This window comes from Oryx dammah, unplaced genomic scaffold (genome assembly GCF_014754425.2).
Source record: "Oryx dammah isolate SB20612 unplaced genomic scaffold, SCBI_Odam_1.1 HiC_scaffold_12, whole genome shotgun sequence".
Classification (NCBI taxonomy): domain Eukaryota; kingdom Metazoa; phylum Chordata; class Mammalia; order Artiodactyla; family Bovidae; genus Oryx; species Oryx dammah.
This window is the reverse complement of record NW_024070196.1, coordinates 52,910,809-52,931,989: the sequence shown is the minus strand read 5'-3', so window position 1 is coordinate 52,931,989 and position 21,181 is coordinate 52,910,809. Positions and strand designations below refer to the sequence as shown.

The 21,181-nt window shown below is 46.1% G+C and overlaps 1 protein-coding gene across 1 annotated transcript in view; it reads left to right on the top strand.

The window, feature by feature from the left end:
• Window positions 1–1,022: 1,022 nt before the first annotated feature.
• The window catches only part of TMEM120B (transmembrane protein 120B), a 43,337-nt gene continuing 23,178 nt past the window's right edge, over window positions 1,023–21,181 (top strand). The window contains exons 1-2 of the mRNA XM_040250713.1: window positions 1,023–1,231; window positions 19,610–19,728. Of these exons, the coding sequence (XP_040106647.1) occupies window positions 1,163–1,231; window positions 19,610–19,728 (188 nt within the window). The 5' untranslated portion in view covers window positions 1,023–1,162. The remainder of the gene's footprint in view (window positions 1,232–19,609; window positions 19,729–21,181) is intronic.

The window sequence follows — 21,181 nt, the reverse complement described above, 5'->3', positions numbered from 1 at the left end:
AAGGAGGCCGGTGTCCTTGTAAGAGGAGAGGACACACAGAGACAAGCATGCAGGGAAGGAGAACTATATAACAACAGAATGCAGAGGCTGGAGGGGTGAAGCTGCAAGCCAAGGAATGCTGGTTGGTGACCACCACCATAAGCTATGAAGAAGCAAGATTCCAAGGAGTATGGATTTGTTGTCCCCTTGATTTCTCACGTCTAGCCTCCAGAGCCATGAGAGAACACATTTCTGTTGTTTAAGTCACCCAGTTTGTGGTATTTAACCCAGTTTATAGTTAGGGCAGCCCTAGGAAACTAATACAGGTGTCATTTGAACTAAGTAGAGAATGATTAGAAAGAGGAAACCAAGTGAAGAGTTACAAGGACGAATATTTCATACAAAAGCAGGAATTAAAAAACAGTGGCTGAAGAGGGGTGAGTAGGAGCTATGCCTGGAAAGCTAGCAGGGATAGAGCTTGTAGGACCAGGAGGGAGAGGGGATTCAATTAGCAATGAGGTGATTATGTCATTTGAATGACAGAAACAGCTGTCAAGCGAGTCACCCAGAGTCTTAGAGGGCAGGATCTAGGATATTTTAGTTGCAATAAATACTGACAATATGAGATGACAGGGCCCTCTCTGAGCTTCCCTGCCCTGCCCGGCGACCTTGCTGGATGGTCAATGTCAGTTCTAGCATTTCAGGCCGTGGCTGGCTTCGGCTCCGTTAAGGCAACGCTCCCTCCCCGCAAACTCCTTCCTCCCTCCAACCCCAGACACCTCAAATACCCACAGTCTAGGTAAAATAAGCTTTACAAATGAAGTTTGCGGACAACTTTCCCATCCCAGCTAGGCATGAGAGATTCCGTACGGGCCGAAGCATTTCTAAAGAAACACTGAGAGACCCAGCCAAGTCCCGCAAAGGTACAACAATCGCCCGCCGCGGGCGCCTGGCGCGCGGGGGCGGGACCGGGGAGGCGCGTGCGCGTGCGCAGGGGCTGCCTCCCGGCGAGGGGGTGGGGCGGGCGCCTGGGCAGGGGCTGTGACGTCAGGTGCGCGCGTGGCTCGGGCTGCGCAGGAACAGCTGGTGCCTGGGAAGGCGGCTGGCCGGCGGACACGCGTGGGGTGCGGGTGGCTTGCCGCGCCACGCTGCGGGAGCAGCCGCCGCCTAGCACCACTGCACCATGTCCGGCCAGCTGGAGCGTTGCGAGCGCGAGTGGCACGAGCTGGAGGGAGAATTTCAGGAACTGCAGGTAGGACCGGGCCACCTGGTCCCGAAACTCTGCTACCTGAAGTGCCCGGTATTTTTCCTTTCCTGCTTCTCCCAGCTCCGGCCGTGGGAACCATCAAGGCCCAGAGGTTGCCCCGTGCCAGGCCCTGCGGCGGAGGGCGGGGGGGTGTTGCCGGTGGTCTGCGTGGGCCAGCCCCCTCCCATCTCCCAGGACTTCACTTTTTCATCCACTTAGGGCGCCGGGTGGAAACCCGCCCCCGCCCCCCCCCCCGCCCGCCTTCTCACCGGCTCTTTGCCTTGCGCGCCTCCTTCGCTGCAGAAAGTTGATCTGTGACCTCTGAGGGGAAGTTCCAGGCATGTCCATGTGGGGGAGGCCGGAGGGACCAGGTATGCTCTGGGACTCAAAAGAGAAAGCCCAGCCCCTACCTCCTCAGGGGTCTCCCCTAACCCCACCGCCGCCCACCAGGTTTTGGCGGCTCCACTCCCCGTTTGCTGTGGCAGGTCAGCGCTCTCCTCTGACGCTCCGTTTTGGGAGATGTGCTTGGGAGCCCTTCATCTTGAACCCGCAGGCTTTGCTTAGGGGTTAGAGAGCCCTGGCCTCAGCCTTTGAGGCTCCTGTGTCCCGCCTCTGACGTTGCTGCAGGCCGAGTTTGGCGTCGTGGATGACATCTGTCACTTCTGACAGCTGGGTTGCCTCCCAGTGATAGAGGCTGCTCTCAGCCCTCACCCTTTGGCCCAGAGCCTTATGCTGGGTGGGGCGAGGTCGGGTGTAAGAGAGGCCCCTTGAAAGAACAGCATCGGCATTGCCGCTGCAGGGTCCCTGGCAGGAGTTGTTCCTGATAGGAGGTTCCCAGAGGCCTCAGCTGCCTATCCTGGTGACTAGAGAGGTCTCTGGAAATCTTGGGTTTGGCTAAGAGAGATGCCTGGACCTTTTTTTGGGAGATGGGGCTGTTCCCTCCCCAGCTGCCGGATTGTGTTTGTTTTCTCCAGAGTTGGGCTCTGTTTGCCTGAAATCACATGGAACACCCCCCGCCCCCCCCCCCGCCCCCCGCCAACTTCTGCCTAGTCTCAGCTGGGAGCAGGGACATTTTGCTTGTCCATGGAGCTCTTGTCTGCGGTTTGGTTAGCCTCTTACTGTGGCCAGAGTAGGGGAGGGAGGGGAGATGGGGAAGGGTGTCTGTGATGGGTTTTTCCAGACCCATCTAGAGGGAAGATGGGTCATTGGGTCATAGATCCCGAAGAATAGAGAAGGGGTGCTAGAGAGACCACGCAGGGAGAGGGGTGCTGTTTTAGGTGTGAGCAGAGAGTAAGGTACCAGAGCTGGTTCCCAGGGGACTTTTCTGGCTCTCCTGCTGTGGAGAAGAGTCAGCTACTTTTTTCTTTTCTCAGTATTTATCTTTATTTTGGCTGTGCCAAGTCTTAGTTGTGGCACTCAGGATCTTCAGTCTTCATTGTAGTATGTAGGGGATCTTTAGTTGTGGCTCGTGGGATCTAGTTCCCCGATCAGGGACTGAACCTGGGACTCTTGCATTGGGAGCGAGGAGTCTTAACCACTGGACCACCAGGGAAGTCCCCACTCAGCTGCTTCTCGCTGCTTTGTCCTGCTGGGCTCTTGGTTATGTCCAACTGTGGACCCATGGACGGTATTAGGGTTGGGCGTGAGAGAAGAGTTTTGCTGTGTGGAGCTTTTGTTGTTCATAATTCCTTTCCCTGACCCTGCTTTCGGCTAGAAGGAAGAGTCTTAACTCTTCAGAGCTATACAATTAATGCAATTAACAGCAATTAGATAGCTAGTCTTGGCAGGCAGAGGTTGCAAAGGAGACGTTTGATTTGTTGTTTTTACTTGGCGTCTCTGGGGATCAAGTGTGTGGGGGACAGAGAGGAATTGGAGATGAATCCTGGATTGTGTCCCCTGGTGCACAGCAAGGGTTGTAAAAGGACTGACTGGGTCGAAACCATGATGTCCCTTACTCAGGTCTTCAGCATTGGGCCAAGTGGGATGGACTAGGTCCGATTTCTTATCCCTCCTCCCACCCTCCATAATACACGTGAGAACTCTGAACTCCTGAGATGAACTTCTGGAAATAGGCATGTAATAAGTAAAGTGTACGTTGTCATTATGTATGTGTTGGGTGAACTTTCAAATATGAGACATTTGTCGGGGAGCAAGGAGGTCACAACAGGTATATGGGGTGGGGGGGTGCTGACTGGAACTAGAAAGGTTAATGGTAGGAAGGGTCTTTTTCTCCCACCAGAAAATCCCAGTCTATCTTCCTTCACCTGTATCTGCTTCAGAATCTGGGATTTGTGGGTTTCATGTTCGTATCTCTCTGATTCTGTCTTTCTTGGGATGATGTATAATATCTCTGTGTTTTACCTCTCCTTCCCTTTTGCCAGTGGAGGGAGGAAAGAGGAAATCTAATTTCAGACCCAAGAGGATTTGAGAGATTTCTGGAATTCCCCCACTCCCCAACCCCTAAAATGTGAAAATCTCTGGGACTTTCTAGAGGAAAGGATCTTTGTTCTTTTGTCTGTGATGTACATCTGCCAGGGCCTCCGTGGACTCAGGGGCAAGGCTGAGTTGCTGTGAGGACTTTGGTTTTGGCTGGTTGGGGTTTTGGGTGTGCTGGCTGATTGACCATTAGTCTGAGACTGGTGCATGTTTGGCCCTGTGGCCTGTGGTGTGACCACAGAAGGTCACTTACAGATGCGGTGGCAGGTGATTTAATGAGCATTTCTTGTCTTGCCTCTCTGAAAACCTGACCTCATCCCTCTGCACCCAGGAAGGAGGTAGCCTGAAGAGGCCTTTCCCTTATCCTGACCTCGCAGAAATGCAGGGGCGTGGTGGGACATTACAGAGATTTTTGGCTTTTATTACCAATGAAACGGGTATTCCTTTGGCTGCTGTGTATAGAATAGATATGAGGGGACAGGCTGGAAGCAGGAAGATCAGTATTATTTAATTAAAACCCTCTGAAATAGAGCCTGATATACCCATCTTACAGAGTGAAAAATACACCCCAAAGTATAAGTACTAGAGTCAGGATTCAAATCCAGGCAGGTGAACATCAACGTCTATACTCTTTAAAAATTTTATTTATTTATTTAGGCCATGCCTTGCATCACACAGGATCGTAGTCCCACACTAGATATTGAACTGGTGCCCCCTGCATTGGGAGTGTGGAGTCTTAATCACTGGACTGCTGGGGAAGTCCCCAGAGTCTGTACTCTTAACCACTGCCCAAGGTAGGTCTGTGCCCTTGGTACTCTTGTTTCTCTCCCTTCTTGCATTACTTTCTAGGCCTCTCTTCCTCTAGAAGTGGGTTGTGTGGAAAGAACTCTGGACAAGGGAGTCAGAATTCTTGGGTTCAGGACTGAATTCTGCTGCTGTCTAGCATCTGACCTTTAGCAAGCTGCCTCTCTGAACTTGAGTTGCTTTATCTACCAAACAAAGGCTGACAGTAATAGCAGCAACAATAAGAACTAACTGTATGATACATGGATTATTCCATTTAATCTAAACAACAACCTGGCTTTATTGATGAGACTGAGGCTGAGAGATGTTACGTAACTTGAAATTCGTGGAGCCAGAATTTGACCCCAGGCCAGCTGTTTCCATCAGGCATTTTTGGGGTTGAGCTCCAAAAGTATCCTGAGACCCTTGGCTTTAGAAGGAAACTTTTGGACTTGTGGGGACTAATTTTATTTCTATGGTGCTTTAACATGAAGCATTAGTAAGGGTTCTTAGTTGTAAGTGGCAGAAATCCAATTCAACCAGTTGTAAGCCAAAAAATCAAAATAGTTTATTGGCTTCTGTACTGGAAAATCCAGTGGCAAATGGCTTCAGGCAGGGCTGGATCCAGGTTCTCCAGTGATGTTTACGTGTGCACGTGTGTCTGTGTCCTCTGTCAGCTTCGTTCTCAATGCTCTCTCCCATGTTGTGGCCAAGATGAGCTTAGACAGCCCCAGGCTGACATCTACCAGCTTAGCAAACCTCAGAAACGAGCCATCTTTTCCCCTGTAATTCTGGCTGGAGTCCCGGGGCTGACTCTCATTGGCCCTACCTGGGTCATGTGGTTATCCCTTATCCAGATCCTGTGGCACTGATTGGCTGGGTCTTGGTTAATATGTCTCCCCTGTTGCCCAGGACTGGGATGACTGCTGCTCAAACCACATGAAATAACAGTGGGAGAGGGGTGGTCCCATGAAGGAAAATCAAAGTACTGCTAGTTAAAAAAAAAACAAAAACAGAGAAGGATGCCAGACAGCTATCTTTTTAGGAGTAATATTGTAGAAACAGTCTATATCTGTGTTTCACCAACTGTGTTCAGGCACCTCCAAGGAGCTGCAGCAAGCTCACAGGGGCACTATGGGATAATTTAAATTTTCAAGAGAAAGACAATGACATCTCTCACATACCACTTAAACTGCTAATGGAGTAGTTCACAGCTGCACATTAGATTATGCTACATTCTTTTAAATGATGTCATATCTTTGTGAAGTTGGGTTTTTGGTGCTGATTAAAATCAAGTACTATGTGAAAATCAATGTAGAACAAGAAATGAGGGTGACAGTGTCTACTCTATTTCTAAGGTTTGTGAATTTGTGCAGAGCCTGACAGGCATACACACCCATAAATACTTTTGGTTACTTCAAAATGAAATAAAAATACCCTTGTCAATTTCTGCATATTCTTTTTTTTTTTTCTCCAAGAGGCTACTGAGTTGTTAGGACATAGATACTTTTCAATTATTTGGCTTCCTTAGTGGCTCAGAGGGTAAAGATTCTGCCTGCAATGCAGGAGACCCAGGTTCGATGCCTAGGTCGGGAAGATCCCCTGGAGAAGGAAATGGCAACCCACTCCAGTATTCTTGCCTGGAGAATCCCCATGGGCAGAGGAGCCTGGCAGGCTACACAGTCCATAGGGTCACAAAGAGTTGGACACAACTGAATGACTTCACTTTCACTTTTTCTTCCAATTATTTGGCCTAAGGATCCTGTGAAAAGTTCATTGAGACACTAAGGGTGTGGTAAACCAACAAAGTTAGGGAACCTTTGTTTTATATCCTCATTGTGGTGGTGGTTACACAACTGTATATATTTGCCAAAATTCATTGAATTGTACACCTGAAAATTGGTGAATTGGTATGTAAATTATACCTATAAAGCTGATTTTAAAAATACCTGTTACCTATATCTCATGCCCTAACTCTTTCACAACTGAGAAAATGAAGAAGTCGCAGATTCTAGATGTGAAGTCAGTCTGAGCCTCAAGCCTAATCACTTAAGTTTTATGTTACCTGCCTCCCAAATGCCTGACATGCTTGCCTATACCTCCACTTACTGTTCCTATAACAGACATTACTAATTGATCCTGGCACATGACTCAGAATCTTTCCCAGGATAGAACTGATACAGTTTAGGTGAAGTCAACTTGTCGTCTTTGTAGTGTTTCCACTGGCAGTGAGTCTTAGTTCAGTATATTCAGCATTCAGAAATCTGTGTTTGAAGTCAGTTCCTTAGAAACAGAACTATATAAATGCAGTCTGTTGAAAACTTAGCACCAGCCCCAACTATCAGCCACCGTGTTTTTGTGGTGGCCATGAGTCTGGCAGTCTTCTGGGCTGTCCACCAGCTTGCAGAGCTCCTAGACCAGAGCCCTGTCTGAAAATGGCGCATGATTCCATTCTGGCAAAATTTTTTTTTTTTTTGGCCATGCTATATGGGAGCTTAGTTCCCCAACCAGGTATTAAACCCATTCCCACTGTAGTGGCAGTACAGAGTCTTAACCACTGGACCGCCAGGGCAGTCTCATTGCCATCAATTCCTGCAATAAATATTGGCTCAGGTGTTGTGACTCAGTCAAGTTATGTTAAGAGGGCATCTCCAGATGTGTCACAGCCGTGCTGGGACCTGGAATCATTAACCTCATCTTCCCTCTGGGGCAGAGTTTGTGGCCTCAGAGGACAGGAGAGGTGGCAGATCTCCAAATCCTTCAATGGAAACTGAAGGATTGTGTTTGTGTCTCCTGTACATGTCATAAGAGGAATGGCAATCAGATATGTGGGAAAGGAGCTATGGGCATCCCAGCTAACAGGGCCAATGTTAGTGTCTGTCTCTCTCTGTCTCTGATCTATCCTTTATTTTTATAAGTAATGCGTAGCCACATAGTTAAAAAGTCAAATAGGAAATGTGTATAAGCATTCTATAACAACTAAAATCTGGAAACCTAACTGTCCATCAGGGTGGATAATTCCTTTGAACGTCTGTAGAGTGTGGTATGAAGATCAGAATGAATAAACTAGAACCATATGTATCAACATGGGTAAATGTTTTAAAGAGAAAAGCAACATTGAGTGAAAAGTTGCTAAGCGGTTATATATAGTATGACATGTATATTATAGTTTAAAGCATTCAAAACAGCACTTATGTTCTGCTTACTGATATGTGTCTATACAGTACAAATACAGACTTTTGCAAGGGAGTGATATGGGTCAGATTCAGTAGAATGGAGATTTGGGCAGGGCCCTAGCAAGCAGCAAATGACTCTTCTGGATGGAACTCACTGAAAAGAGTTTAAGGACGGGGCTATTTATAGAGGTGTGGCGTTTTAAAGGGTTTCCCTGGTGGCTCAGATAGTAAAGAATCTGCCTCCAATGCGAGAGACGCAGGTTCAATCCCTGAGTCAGAAAGATCCCCTAGAAAAGGGAATGGCTTCCCACTCCAGTATTCTGGCCTGGAGAATTCCATGGACAGAGGAGCCTGGCGGGCTACAGTCCATGGGGTCATCAAGAGTTGGATACGAGGCCCCTGGAGTTGGGACCATCCTAATACTTAAGGGACAGAGGGAAGGGGCAGTCACCGGAGCCTGTTGCAGGGTAAGGAGAGCTGCAGGACTGGAGCTGTAGCATCAAAAGCCTAGTAAGGTGAGGAGGAGGCAGGGGAAACCAATACCCAAGTCTGCCTCTCCTCCTGCACCCCGTCTTCTGTCCTTGCATCCCATTGGCTAAGTAGGAGGCAGGGCAAGGGAGCCCAGGAGATGCAGTCCGTAAGAGCCAACCTCTCAGGGCACAGAGGAAGACAGGATTGATCTGGGGTGGGCTTGGGGGTGGAAATAACCAGCCTAGGGCTTCCTCTCGTTGGGGGCAAAGGATGGGAATGCTATGTAGATAGAATATGTAGGGGCTTTCAACAATTTGTGTACTATTAGTTCTTAAACTGAGGGTGAGAAATGTGGGCATTAATGTTGTTTATTTTCTATTAATTATAGGATTTTCTGTCCTTTTCAATATGCCTGAAATATTTCATAGTCAAATGAGCAGGAGACCAAAAAGTCACCTAACAGTACCAAAAGGCTTGTTCATAAAAATAGGCTCAATGGGACTTCCCTGATGGTCCAGTGGTTAAGACTCAGCGCTTCCACTTCAGGGGCCCGGGTTCAACATCTGGTTGGGGAACTAAGATCCCACATGCCGAGAGGTGTGGCTAAAACAAACAAACAAAAAGACTCAGTCATTTATGTGATTATGACCATGCAAATTTCATTTACTGAAGAACTGAGCAGTGTACAATGCTTGTACTTTCTCTTGGGAATTTTTATTACATTTATATAGTCAGCATTTGATTGTTTCCTGGCAGTGTGTGCCTTGGAACTATCCTTCCCCGCCCCCTACCCCAAAGCTCTATCTTTAGGTACTTTATCAGTGGGTCTTTCTTTCCTTTGCTTGGTCTTGAGTTGGACAGCTGGGGGTTGGGACTTGCTCTGAGCAGCAGAGCAGAGTCCTTTCTTTCCCAGCTGCCTGTCTGCTCCGGTGCCCCCAGCACTCTGGGTTATTTTTGGAGGTAGCAACTTGAAGTGGGAGTCAGTCATGTGTTTTATAAGCTGGTACTCCCTGCATTGTGTGCAGACACCTGACTCCCAGTTTTGGTGAGTGTGCTCCTTTGCTTCAGTCCACTGCTGCCAAGTTTATTTTATTTTATTTACTTTAAATTGTATTTCTTTTTATTTATTTATTTGGCTGCGCTGTCTTCCTTGCAGCATGCAGGGTCTTTCCATTGTAGCATGTGGTATCTAATTCCCCGAGCAGGGATTGAACCGTGGGCCCCTTGCATTGGGAGTGCAGAGTCTTAGCCACTAGACCACCAGGAAAGTCCCACTGCTGCCAAGTTTAGAAATAAAAATAGTGGTTTGTTATTTTGGCATTTTCTTTGAAAGTTGGCAAACATACATGTACCATATGACCCAGAAGTTTCATTCCTAGGTATCTAACCAAGAGAAGTTGAAATATATATCTACTACCAAGACTTGTGCACGAATGTGCATGGCAGCCTTATTCGTAATAGCCAAAGACTGGAAATACCTTAAATGTCCAAAAACTGGTAGATGAATAAACAAAATATGGTATAAATACTGCGGTGCAATAAAAAACAGAAGTACACCTCAAAAACACTATTCTATGTGAAAGAACCAGACACAAAACTGCATATTATATGATTCCATTGATATGAAATACCTAGAAAAGACAAATCTATAGAGTCAGAAGGTGGGTTCGTGGTTGCCAGGAGCTGGGAGGAAGGAAGAGTGGGGAGTGAGTGTGGATAAACACTAGAGATCTTATTGGGTGACGGAAAGTTCTGAAACTGGACTTGGAAATAGTTGCACAACTTGATAAATGTATAAAAATCACTTAATTGTACACTTAAAGTGAGAATTTTATGACATGTAAGTTATACCCCAATAAAGTTGTTAAAAAATAATGGTTTAGGTTCTTGCTTTGGCAGAAAAACACCCAGTATGGTTGTTCAGAGATCTGCATTTTAAAGTGCCTGTTTAGTTACTGGCTTGATGAAGGATTTATTCATCAGGCTCCAAGTTTTTGGCACCTTTACAATGACAGTGCCCAGGGCAAGAGCCTGGTAATGGGTCCAAGATTTATGGCTTCTCTTCTTACCTGGTATGGTTAACTTTTCCCAGAAGAGAGGCTCTGTTCTTTGGCGTATTAATCTAGATTCTGACCCTTGCCTCGTTTTTAAATTAGCTAATTAATTTGACTGTACTGGGTCTTTGTTGTGGCATGTGGGATATTGTCTTCCTTTCTGCACACGGGGTCTTTAGTTGTGGCATGTGAACTCTTAATTGCAGCAAATGGGGTCTAGTTCCCTGCCTGGGGACCGAACCTGGACCCCCTGCATTGGGAGTGCAAAGTCTTAGTCACTGGACCACCACGGAAGTCCCTGGCACTGGCCTCTTAAATGGAGATACTCAACCCAAATTGGCAAAGCCAAACAGTAAAATGGCATTTGTTCACTTATGTTCATTAGGACCTCAGAGGTGTACCACCTGCAGATATAAGCTGATCCAGGAGCTTAAATGAAGCCATCAAGGCTCAGTTTACCCCTCCATCCTGTTTTCCTCTCAGTTGGGTTCATTCCCAGGCAGCTAACGGCAGCCCCATTAGCTCTGGGCTCATATCCTGCTGCCTTCAAAACAAGTGGCAAAAAAGTTTCTTTTTTTCCCCATTTTTTCAACAGTTCTGATAAAAAGTCCCACAACTGAGTGTGACTGGTTTTGAATGCTTGTCACTGAGTCAACCAGCTGGGTCAGGAGGGTGATGTTCTAATTGGCCAGGCCTGGGTCATTTTTCCCTGGAACCTGGGGCAAGGTCCACTCTGTCCCTAGCCAGATCTCATGGACTCAGTGTCAGGGAGGGAGGATCTCCAAAGAAATTACAGGGAATTAACCAGAAAGGGAGTAGCTGCCGAGCTGGCAAAAACAACAGAAGGCTTCCATCTGGCGACTAGTTGTGTTCAAGACCATAGGGGCTGGTTGGTTGAAAGGCAGGATTGGCTTGCCTCCGTGTGGCTCACTCCTGGAAAAAGCGTCTCAAAGCACAGGTCCAGTTGAGGGTCTTCTGGAGACATCCTCAGGAGTGGAGGGCAGGGTCTCTGAGGGAAGACAGGAATTGTGTTCCTCCCCCTCCCGCCCCTTCCTAGAAACACCACAAAGACAGTCCCATCAAGAGACAGCTGTCGTGAAATGATTCCGCCTCTCTGGAAAATGATATGGCAGTTCTTTAAAAAAAAAAATTAAGCTGTGTGATTAATTATCATATGATCCAGAAATTCTGCTTGTGAGTACACACACACACACACACACACCTCAAAGAATTAAAAGCAGGGACTCAAACAACTATATATACATCCATGTTCATAGTAACATTATGCACAATACCCAAAAGATGGAAGCAGCCCAGGTGTGCATTGACAGATGGGTGGATAAAATGCGGTATATACTGTGGGGTATTGTTCAGCCTTAAAGAGGAAGGAACTTCTGATACGTTCTGCAGCGTGGATGGACCTTGAAGACGTTATGCTGTGTTTAAATGTCAGGCACAAAAATATACTGTATGAGTCAACTTATATGAGGTACTTAGAGGAGTCAAATTCATAGAAGTAGAGAGTGGTAGAGGACTTCCCAGGTGGCACAATGGGTACGCCCCCACTTGCCAGTGCCGGAGACACGGGTTTGATCTCTGTTCTGGGAAGATCCCACATGCCTCAGAGCAACTAAGCCCTGGAGTTGTAACTGTTGAGCCCACGAGCTGCAACGACTGAAGCCCGCTTGCCTAGAACCTGCGCTCCATAATGAGAGGCCATTGCAATGAGGAGCCTGAGCACTGCAGCAAAGAGTAGCCCCTGCTTGCCACAATTAGAGAAAGCCCGTTCAAAACAGTGAAGACCCAGCGTAGCCAACAAGAAATAAATAAGAAAACAGAGTGGAGGTTGTCAGGGGCCGAGGGGAACAGGAAACTGAGTTCTTGGGTGATGGGTTCAGAGTTTCAGTTGAGCTGATGAAAAAGTTCTGGAGATGGATGGCAAATAATGTGAACATATTTGATGTCACTGAGTTGTGCACATAAAATGGTTAAGATGGTAAGTTTTATGTGTATTTTATTGCAATTAGAAAAATTTTAATGATTAACATGGTATGTTTTATATATATTTTTACTGCAGTTGAAAAAAGACTGAGAGACAACTGTCTGGAAAAAGGACAGAATCCAAGAAATGAGTTGATGATCTTTCCTGCTGCTTATGTGACTGGCACAAGGTGGAATCAGCAGAGGCTGGGCGTGGGTGAGGAATGCCCTGGGAACAGAGAGCGTGTCACACTAAGGGCCTTGTTTCCACTTCACATTGTCCTTGAGGCTGACAAATCCTGAGCCTGGAGCCGAGGACAGGGTGGACAGGAGGTGTAGTCTCCAGTATCAGATCTCCCTTAGGAAGTGGCCCTAGCCAATGGCAGACAGAAAGACAGAGAACTGTTAGGAGTCAGGAATGACTGTATGTGCCTGGGGACACAATTATGAGAAGGGCCATGGACTTCAGTCTGATGTTTTAAGAGTGAGCAGAAAATACCACCAGTGGGGCGTTATTGTTGTTTAGTCGCTGAGTCATGTCTGACTCTTTGCAACCCCATGGACTACAGTACGCCAGGCTTCCCTGTCCTTCACTGTCTCCCAGAGTTTGCTCAAACTCATTCATTGAGTCGGTGATGCCATCCGATCATCTTATCCTCTGTTGCCCCCTTCTCCTCCTGCCTTCAGTCTTTCCCAGCATCAGGGACTTTTCCAGTGCGACGGCTCTTCACATCAGGTGGCCAAAGTATTGGAGCTTCAGCATTAGGTGGAGTATGGAGCACTGCACGCGTGTGTGCCAAGTAGCTTCAGCCGTGTCTGACTCTGTGCAACCCTATGGACTGTAGCCTGCCAGGCTCCTTTGTCCATGGGATTCTCCAGGCAAGAATACTGGAATGGGTTGCCATTTCCTTCTTCAGGGGATCTTCCCGACCCAGGGATCGAAGCTGCATCTCTTACGTCTACCTGCATTGGCAGGTGGGTTCTTTTACCATTACACCACTGGGAAACCCATGGAGGCATGAGCCTTTAAGAAAGTCAGTGGGGATAGCGCCGAGTGTTGGTGAAGTGTGGGCAGCTGTCATATGCTGTGGGTGAGAGCATAAATTGGCACAGCCACTCTGTGGGCAGTTTGCCAAGGTAGGTTAAAAGTAAAAACAAGCCTGTAGCCTATGACCCAGCAATTCCACTTCTCTTCCCCAGAGACACTTGTGTGTGTGCCCAAGGAGACAGTACAAGGATATTAATCATTGTTGCATTGTTGGTTATTGTCAGAGACTAGAGACAACCTAAGTATCCAGTGACAGGAAAATGGCTAAATAAACTGTTGTATGTTCATAGTATGAAGGACTGAACAGGACTAAAAATGAAGCACATCTATATATTCTTCTTTTTATTAATTAATTTGGCTCTGCCAGTCTTAGTTGTGGCACGTGGGATCTTTGATCATCGTTGTGGCATGTACACTCTTAGTTGTGGCATGTGGGATCTAGTTCCCTGACCCCGTATCAAACCTGGGCCCTCTGTGTTGAGGGTGTGGAGTCTTAGCCACTGGACCACCAAAGAAATCCCTATCTATGTATTCTTATGTGGGTGGGTCTATAAGACATATTATTGAGTGAGAAAAGAAAGTTGTGAAATTGTATCTATATTCTGATACTGTTAATATATTAAAAAAATTAAAAGTATGTGCTTTAGGGTATAAGCTATACTGCTGTAGCAAAGAGATCCCCTAATAAAACGGTTTCAATGAGATAGCTTCTTCCTTTCTCATATAGTGGTTCAGATGGGTGCTGAGTGTTCCAGTTATCCATTGGCATAAAGCAACAGTAATTGCATTTTGCTCATGGATTCTGGGAGTCAGGAATTTAAGCAGGGCATGGTGGGGATGGCTTGACTATGTTCCATGAGGTCAGAGGCCTTACCTGGGAAGATGCAAATGGTTGGAGCTGGAATTATCTAGAGGTTTCTTGACCCTCATATCTGCCTGAACTGAATGACAAGAAGATTTATTCTAGTTGTGGCTGTTGACCAGATCAGACTGCCGTCATGTGGCTTCTCTATGTGGTTAGGGTTTCCATGCAGCATGGTGGCCTCAGAGTCATGGAACTTTTTGTCCCAGAAGCTAGTGTTCCAGCAAAGAAGGTGCAAACCCAATGGCCCTCTGTGAGTTTTTCTCAGAAATGGTATAGTGTCAGTTCTGCCGTCTTTAAAAAATTGATATAAAGTAGACATATGTTTTAGGTGTATAATACAGTGATTCACAATTTTTAAAGGTTATACTTTACTTATGATAAAATGTTGGCTGTATTCCCTGTGCCGTACAGTGTATCCTATAGCTTGTTTATTTTATACATAGTAGTTTGTATCTCAATCCCCCTACCCATGTATTGCCCCCCTCCCCTTTTCTCTCCCCACCGGTAACTACTAGTTTGTTCTCTGTGAGTCTGTTTCTTTTTTGTTATATTCACTAGTTTGTTGTATTTTTTATATTCCACATATAAGTGATATATAGCATTTCTCTTTCTCTGTCTGACATATTATTAAACATAATGCCCTCCAAGTCCATCCATGGCAAAAATGTCATTCTTTTTTATGGGTGTTCCTGTGTGTGTGTGTGTGTGTGTGTGTATACCACATCTTCTTTATCCATTCGTCTGCTGATGGACATTTAGGTTACTTCCGTATCTTGGCTGTTATAAATAACGCTGCTATGAACATTGAGGTGCATGTCTCTTTTTGAATTAGTGTTTTCATTTCCTTCGATAAGACCCAGGAGTGGAAGTGCTGGATCAGATGGGAGGTCTATTTTTAGTTTTTTTGAGGAACCTCCATACTGTTTCCACAGTGGCTGCACCAATTTACGTTCCCACCGACAGTGTGCAAAGGTTCCCTTTCCTCCATATCCTTGCCAGCATTTGTTATTTGAGGTCTTTTCAATGATAGCCATTCTGACAGGTGTGAGGTGGTATCTCCCTGTGGTTTTAATTTGCATTTCCTTGATAATTAGTGATGTTGAGCATCTTTTTGTGTGCCTGTTGGCCATCTGTATGGCTTCTTTAGAAAAATGTCTATTCAGATCTTCTGTCCATTTTTTAATTGGGCTGTTTGTTCTGGGGGGTACTTCTGACTGTTTTATTGGTCAGACCAGCCACAAGCCTACTTGTATTTAAGGAGACTGAAAAGAGATACCACTTGTCTATGTGAGGAGTGCTAAAGGACTGGTGGTCATGTTTTAAAACAAGATCCAGGTTGGTGTGGCTGAGGAGGACATTGTGGGCTTTGTCATTTGTACCATGTAGCTTCCATTTCCGGTTTCAAGGTAACTGGATCCATTGTTGCCATATGCCGGCCAGGGAAAAAAAGAGTAGAGGGCAAGCCGTTACTTAGAAAAATGTGGTTCAGTTACTCTTGGCAGAAAATGTTGCCTTGACATGTGAAAACTGAATAGCTAGAAAGAGCAGGTGTAGTGGTTAAAAAAAAAAATCTAGTTCAGAACTTACATCCCTTCTGCTTGCAACCCATTGGCTAACACTTGGTTGTATTCCTACACTTAGCTGCTAAGGAGGCTGGGAAATGTCTGTAGCTGGACAGCCATGTGCTGGCTATGTCTTGGGGTCCAGTGGTTGACTCTCTGCTCCCAGTGTAGGGGATACAGGTTTGATCCCTGAATGGGGAACTAAGATCCTATGTGCCTCATGTGCCGCATGGTGTGGGGCTAAAAAACAAAAAACTGAGATGTAATAAATACTCAAACTCATTAATTAAAAAAAGGAAACAAAGGAGAGTAAGTATTAGGGACAGTTAGTTTTTGCAGCAGTGAGCATTTTTTGTATATATGTTAAATGTATATATATATATATATATAGAAATAGGTCTATGTGGAACATAGAAATACATAGATACAGAGAATACAGTCCAGAAGAAACGTAACAGTGGTTACTTCTGGAGAAGGGGGAGAAGACAGGATAGCGGTCTATTCAAAGTCAACTCTAGCTGTAGCTATAGTGTTTTAATTTTTAACGAGGATAATGTCCTTCTGTTTACTTGTGAAATTAAATATTAATTCAAACTGAAGAGGGCCTGGTGAGCATCTGTCTGTTGATGTTGCAGTCTGGGTCTTATCTCACTGTACGGGGGCCCGACACCCAAGAGTGCCAGGAGGTGGTGTGGTGTTTTACCTTCCGTTGCTGGGGACTCCAAATCCAAAGACTTCACTTTCTCAAAGGCTGTGTAGTTGGGGATCTCTCTGCACCCATCCTCCACGTCTGGTTCTGGAGAGTTGCCTTTCTTACCTGCAGACACTGGTTGAACATTGAGGACTGTTTTGGCGCTGAAGCCTCTTTCTGTACAGATTATTCATTCATTACAGGTAGGAAGCTGGTCACTGTACAGTGGAGAAGACAGATGGCCACCATCTCTCCCAAGCAATCAGAGTTAACATCACAGACTCCACGTCCCTTCTCATGGGAGACACTGAGGACCCAGTGTCACTTGAGTGGCGTGTCTGTCTCAGATGCATATTCAAAATTCAATCATGAGGAAATATCAGACAAACCAAGGCAGAGGGACATTCTCCTAAACAACTGAACACTTTAGAAATGCTGATATTCCCAAGACAGAAGTTGAGGAGCTGGTCTAGACTAAAGGAGACCAAAGAGATACGAACAACAGTACAAGGCATAAGACGGAATTGGGCCCAGGTCTGGGGAGAAATTGCCATCCAGAGATAGTTCGCAGGACTTCCCTGGTGGGCCAGTGGTTAAGAATCTGCCTGCCAGTGCAGGGGAAGATCCCACATGCCAAGGAGCATCTAAGCCCGCATGCCGTAACTGTTGAGCCCGTGCTTTAGAACCCAGGCTCCACAACAAGAGAAGCCACTGCAGTGAGAAACGCAAACACTGCAGCTAGAGAGTAGCTCCTGCTTGTAGCAACTAGAAAAAGCCTGCATGCAGCCACAAGACCCCACACAGCCATAGATAAATAATAATAATAATTAAAAAAAGAAAGCGTTCACATCCAAACTTGAATTTGGATGGTATTTGAGGCCACAGTAGTGTATTGTATCAAAATAACATTTTCTGTATTTGATAGTTAGATGTATAAGAGAATGCCATGTCCTTAGGAAATACGTATTGAAGTATTTAGGAGTAAAAAAGCCTATTGTCTACAAGTAACTCCTAAATGATTTAGAACAGAAATGGTCAGACTCTTGACAAAAAGGTAAAGTAGTGAGGATTCTGGGCTTTGCAGGCCATGTGGTCTCTCTCACAGCTACTCTTGTTCCGTTGTGGTGCTGCAGACGATATGTAAATGAATGGGCGTGGCTGTGCTCCAGTGAAATGGATGTTTATTCATGGATTCCAGAGCTTCAATTTCGTATGCGTTTTACATGTCATGAAATATTCTTCTTTTGATCTTTTGCAGTGAGACAAAAATCATTTCTAGCTTACTGCCTGTACAAAATCAGGTGGCCAGATTTGGCCAGTGGGTTTACTGATGCCTGACACAGATAAAGAACACACGCAACATACGCACACACAAACACACACATGGGAAGAAAGCAAATATATGATAATGTTAATAGTTGGTGAATCTGGGCGAAAGGTGTAGAGGAATTCTTTGCACTCTTAGAATTCTTTCAGAAGTGTGAGATTACTTAAAAATTAAAAAGCTAAATTAAAAAAAATGAGACACGGTTTTCCTCTCTGAGGGCTGAGGAAGGAGAGAATGAGGAAACTGTATAAATCCAGGGGACCGAGCCCTCTCAACTGAGGGCCAAAGGAGATATGCTCAGAGCATTCTTCCATGTTCCCCCTAAGTGTTAGCTATTCACTTCATTGCCTTCATTTTTTTCTTATTTTCGGGCTTAACTTTCATATCTAGGAACCTGCCTGGCGGACATGAAGGTTTAGGCTATGGGCCCCACTGCCCATCCCTTTTTCCTCTCTGCTAATACAGTTCTCTGCCACCCTAGCAGACAGCCACCTTAAATATGGCCATTGGATTATTGTTTCTAATTTTATGGTCCCCGTACCCTCATATTGTTCTCTCCAGATTGTTGGTATTTGTCTTAGATTATCAGGACTCTGGAGGAGACTGGTTGTTTCCCTGCATAGGGCAGTACCCAGGGGGAGGTGTTTCTGGCAGTAATGTTGAGAAGATCCTCTGTTCCATTCTCCCTGCCGTGGGGACCACTGTCTTGTATTTCCTCTGGCCTTGTGGTCCCAAATGGTTATTTCCAGGGGTAAGATATTGAGTGTATTGGAGTGGCTGTGCCTGGGATAAGGAGAGTTGACTTAAAGGGAGGAGGTATGTCTTTTTCTTAATTGTCTTACCAAGAACTGTCTTCATTGCCAAGATCAGAAATCCAACTCAAACTGGACTAACCAGAAAGAAATTTATTAATTCATATAACTAAGAGTATCAGTGTTGCATTCAGACTTGGTTAGATTCAAGCGCTGAAATGACGCTATAAGAATGCTGTCTCTTACTGTGTCCCAATTCTGTTTTCCTGTTTGGCTTCATTCTTCTTTTTAAAAAATTATTTATTTGGCTGCATCAGGTCTTAGTTGTGGCACATGAGATCTTCAGTCTTCGTTGTGACCTGGGGATCTTTAGTTGTGGCAGTTGGAGCATATGGGATCTAGTTTCCTGACTAGGGATTGAACCCTGGCCCCCTGCATTGGGAGTCTGAAGTCTTAGCCAATGGACTCCCAGGGAAGTTCCCAGCTTCATTCTTGGCAGGCTCTCCACACTCAACACCCCCAGGTGTGCCTTCTACCAGATTAACAAACCCAGGAGAAAGAGGGCATCTCTAAATCAATACTTGTAGGTGAAGTCCCAGAGCTGACTCTTATTGGCTCAGTTTGAGCCATGCATCCACCTATGAACCAATCAGTTGCTGGGGGGATTGGAGAATACTGATTAGCCGGGCCTGGGTCACATGACCATGCTTGGTATGGGCACTGTTAGCTCTACTCAAACCACCTGGACCAAGAATTGGCAAGAGGTGGCTGGTCCCTCAGAGGCATATTTGGTTTCTGTTCCCATCAGAAAACACAGAACCTGCACAGGAAAAGACAGCAGTTCCTTATTACACTAGTGCTGCCTTCCCCAAATCCAGCCCCAGCTTTATAAGTTAGATCTTTAATAGGTGTACTTGTATCATCTTAACTGTCAAACTGGATTCTGTAGTCACAAAGAGCTGACTCATTGGAAAAGACCTTGATCCTGGGAAACACTGAAGGCAAAAGGAGAAGAGGGCAGCAGAGGATGAGATGGTAGCATCACTGAATGAATTTGAGCAAACCCTGGGAGGTCGTGAAGGACAGGGAAGCCTGGCGTGCTACAGTTCATGGGGTCGAAAAAAGTCAAGTCGGACACGACTTAGCGACTGAACAATAATATACTCTGACACAAGCAGACTGAAAAATAACCCCTTTATGTTCTCCTGCACACACTGCCTGGGCTCTTCTATCCCTCAGGAAACTCACAGGATCTACAAGCAGAAGCTGGAGGAACTGAATGCACTCCAGACTTCGTGTAGCAGCTCCATCAACAAGCAGAAGACGCGACTGAAGGACCTGAAACTCACACTCCAGAGGTAGGTGGGCTGCAACTCAGAGGCTCCCCTGGCTTTTAGGGACAGAATCTCAACTCAAAACTGGCTTGAGCCAAGAATGGAAATTTTAATGGAAAAAAACAGAAGTGGCGTCAAGCATCACTGGATCCACAGGGTCAAAGGGTGTTTTTAGGAATTTGTTTTTTTTCCTCTCAATTTTGCCTTCCTCTAGACTGGCTTCACTCTCTGGCTGAGATGGTCACTAAGATAGCCACCAGCAGTGCCAGGCTGTTATCTTCTTAGCCTTTCTTCCTACTGGCTTGGCCACCCCAGCAGAATGAGAACTCGTTTTTCAGCACAAGTGCTGGGTGTGAGTCTCATTGGCTGGAACTGGTCATGTGACCATCTGTGACCCAGTCATTGAGACTCAGTTTATATAAGACTTGGGGGCTTCCCCGGTGACGCAAACAAAGGTAAAGAATCTTCCTGTAGTTCAGGAAACCTGGGTTGGGAAAATCTCCTGGAAGAGGAAATGGCAACCCATTCCAGTATTCTTGCCTGGAGAATTTCATGGACATCCGAGCCTGGCAGGCAAGCCCATGGGGTTGCAAAGAGTCGGACATGACTGCGTGGTAACACTTATATGAGACTTGGTCCTATGCTCAGTTTATGGGCCTGGGGGATGGGATGTCTCTACTTGAACTACTTGGGAGGGGGAAGAGGATGAGGCATAGTTCCCACAGGACAGTTGTTATGAGAAGTCCTGTTGGGCAGGCAGATAGCAAGTATCCTTGTCTCAGGCAAAGGGAGTTCACCCCACCAGGTCTCTGGTGTAGGGGCTGAGAGGTCCGGCATGCCTGGTGGGGATATACTTGAGCTTACGCCCTAGTTCGTTTCCTAAGGCCAGGATCACCTGTTCACTTCCTAGTCCCATGTCTTTATGCTTTGGAAAGTGCTGTCCTTCCCTGCAAGTGAAGGAGTCCAGTGATGCTGTGACCCCCTAGGGAGACAGGAAAACAGGCTCTGAGTGCCTTGTCCCTGGCTGCTTAGTTGGGCCTTCATTCCAGTTTATGATTCCTGGGTGATTCTTCCCTTCCCAATGGAAAATTTGGGAGATGGTTACTGATTATACCCCTAACCTTGACTGACCATTTTGGATATGGAGGCCCATTAGTCCTGTGAAGAGTGTGGATGGTTCCACATAATGACATCACCACTCTTGGAAAAACATATCTCACTGGTGGTAGGACTCCAGTCTTTTATCTGTCTAGGGTTTTTCATTCCTGGCACTGTTGACACTTCTTTGTTCCCGGGGGCTGTCCTGCGCATTGTCGGATGTCGAGCAGCATCCCTGGCCTCTACCCGCTGGATGCAAGTAGAACTCTCGACTCCTGTCTTGAGAACCCAGAATGTTCCCAGACCGTGTCTTCATGGTTTGGGAGAGCTCCCATCCCAAGTTTCCCCAGTTGAGAACCGCTGGGTTGGAAGGTTGACT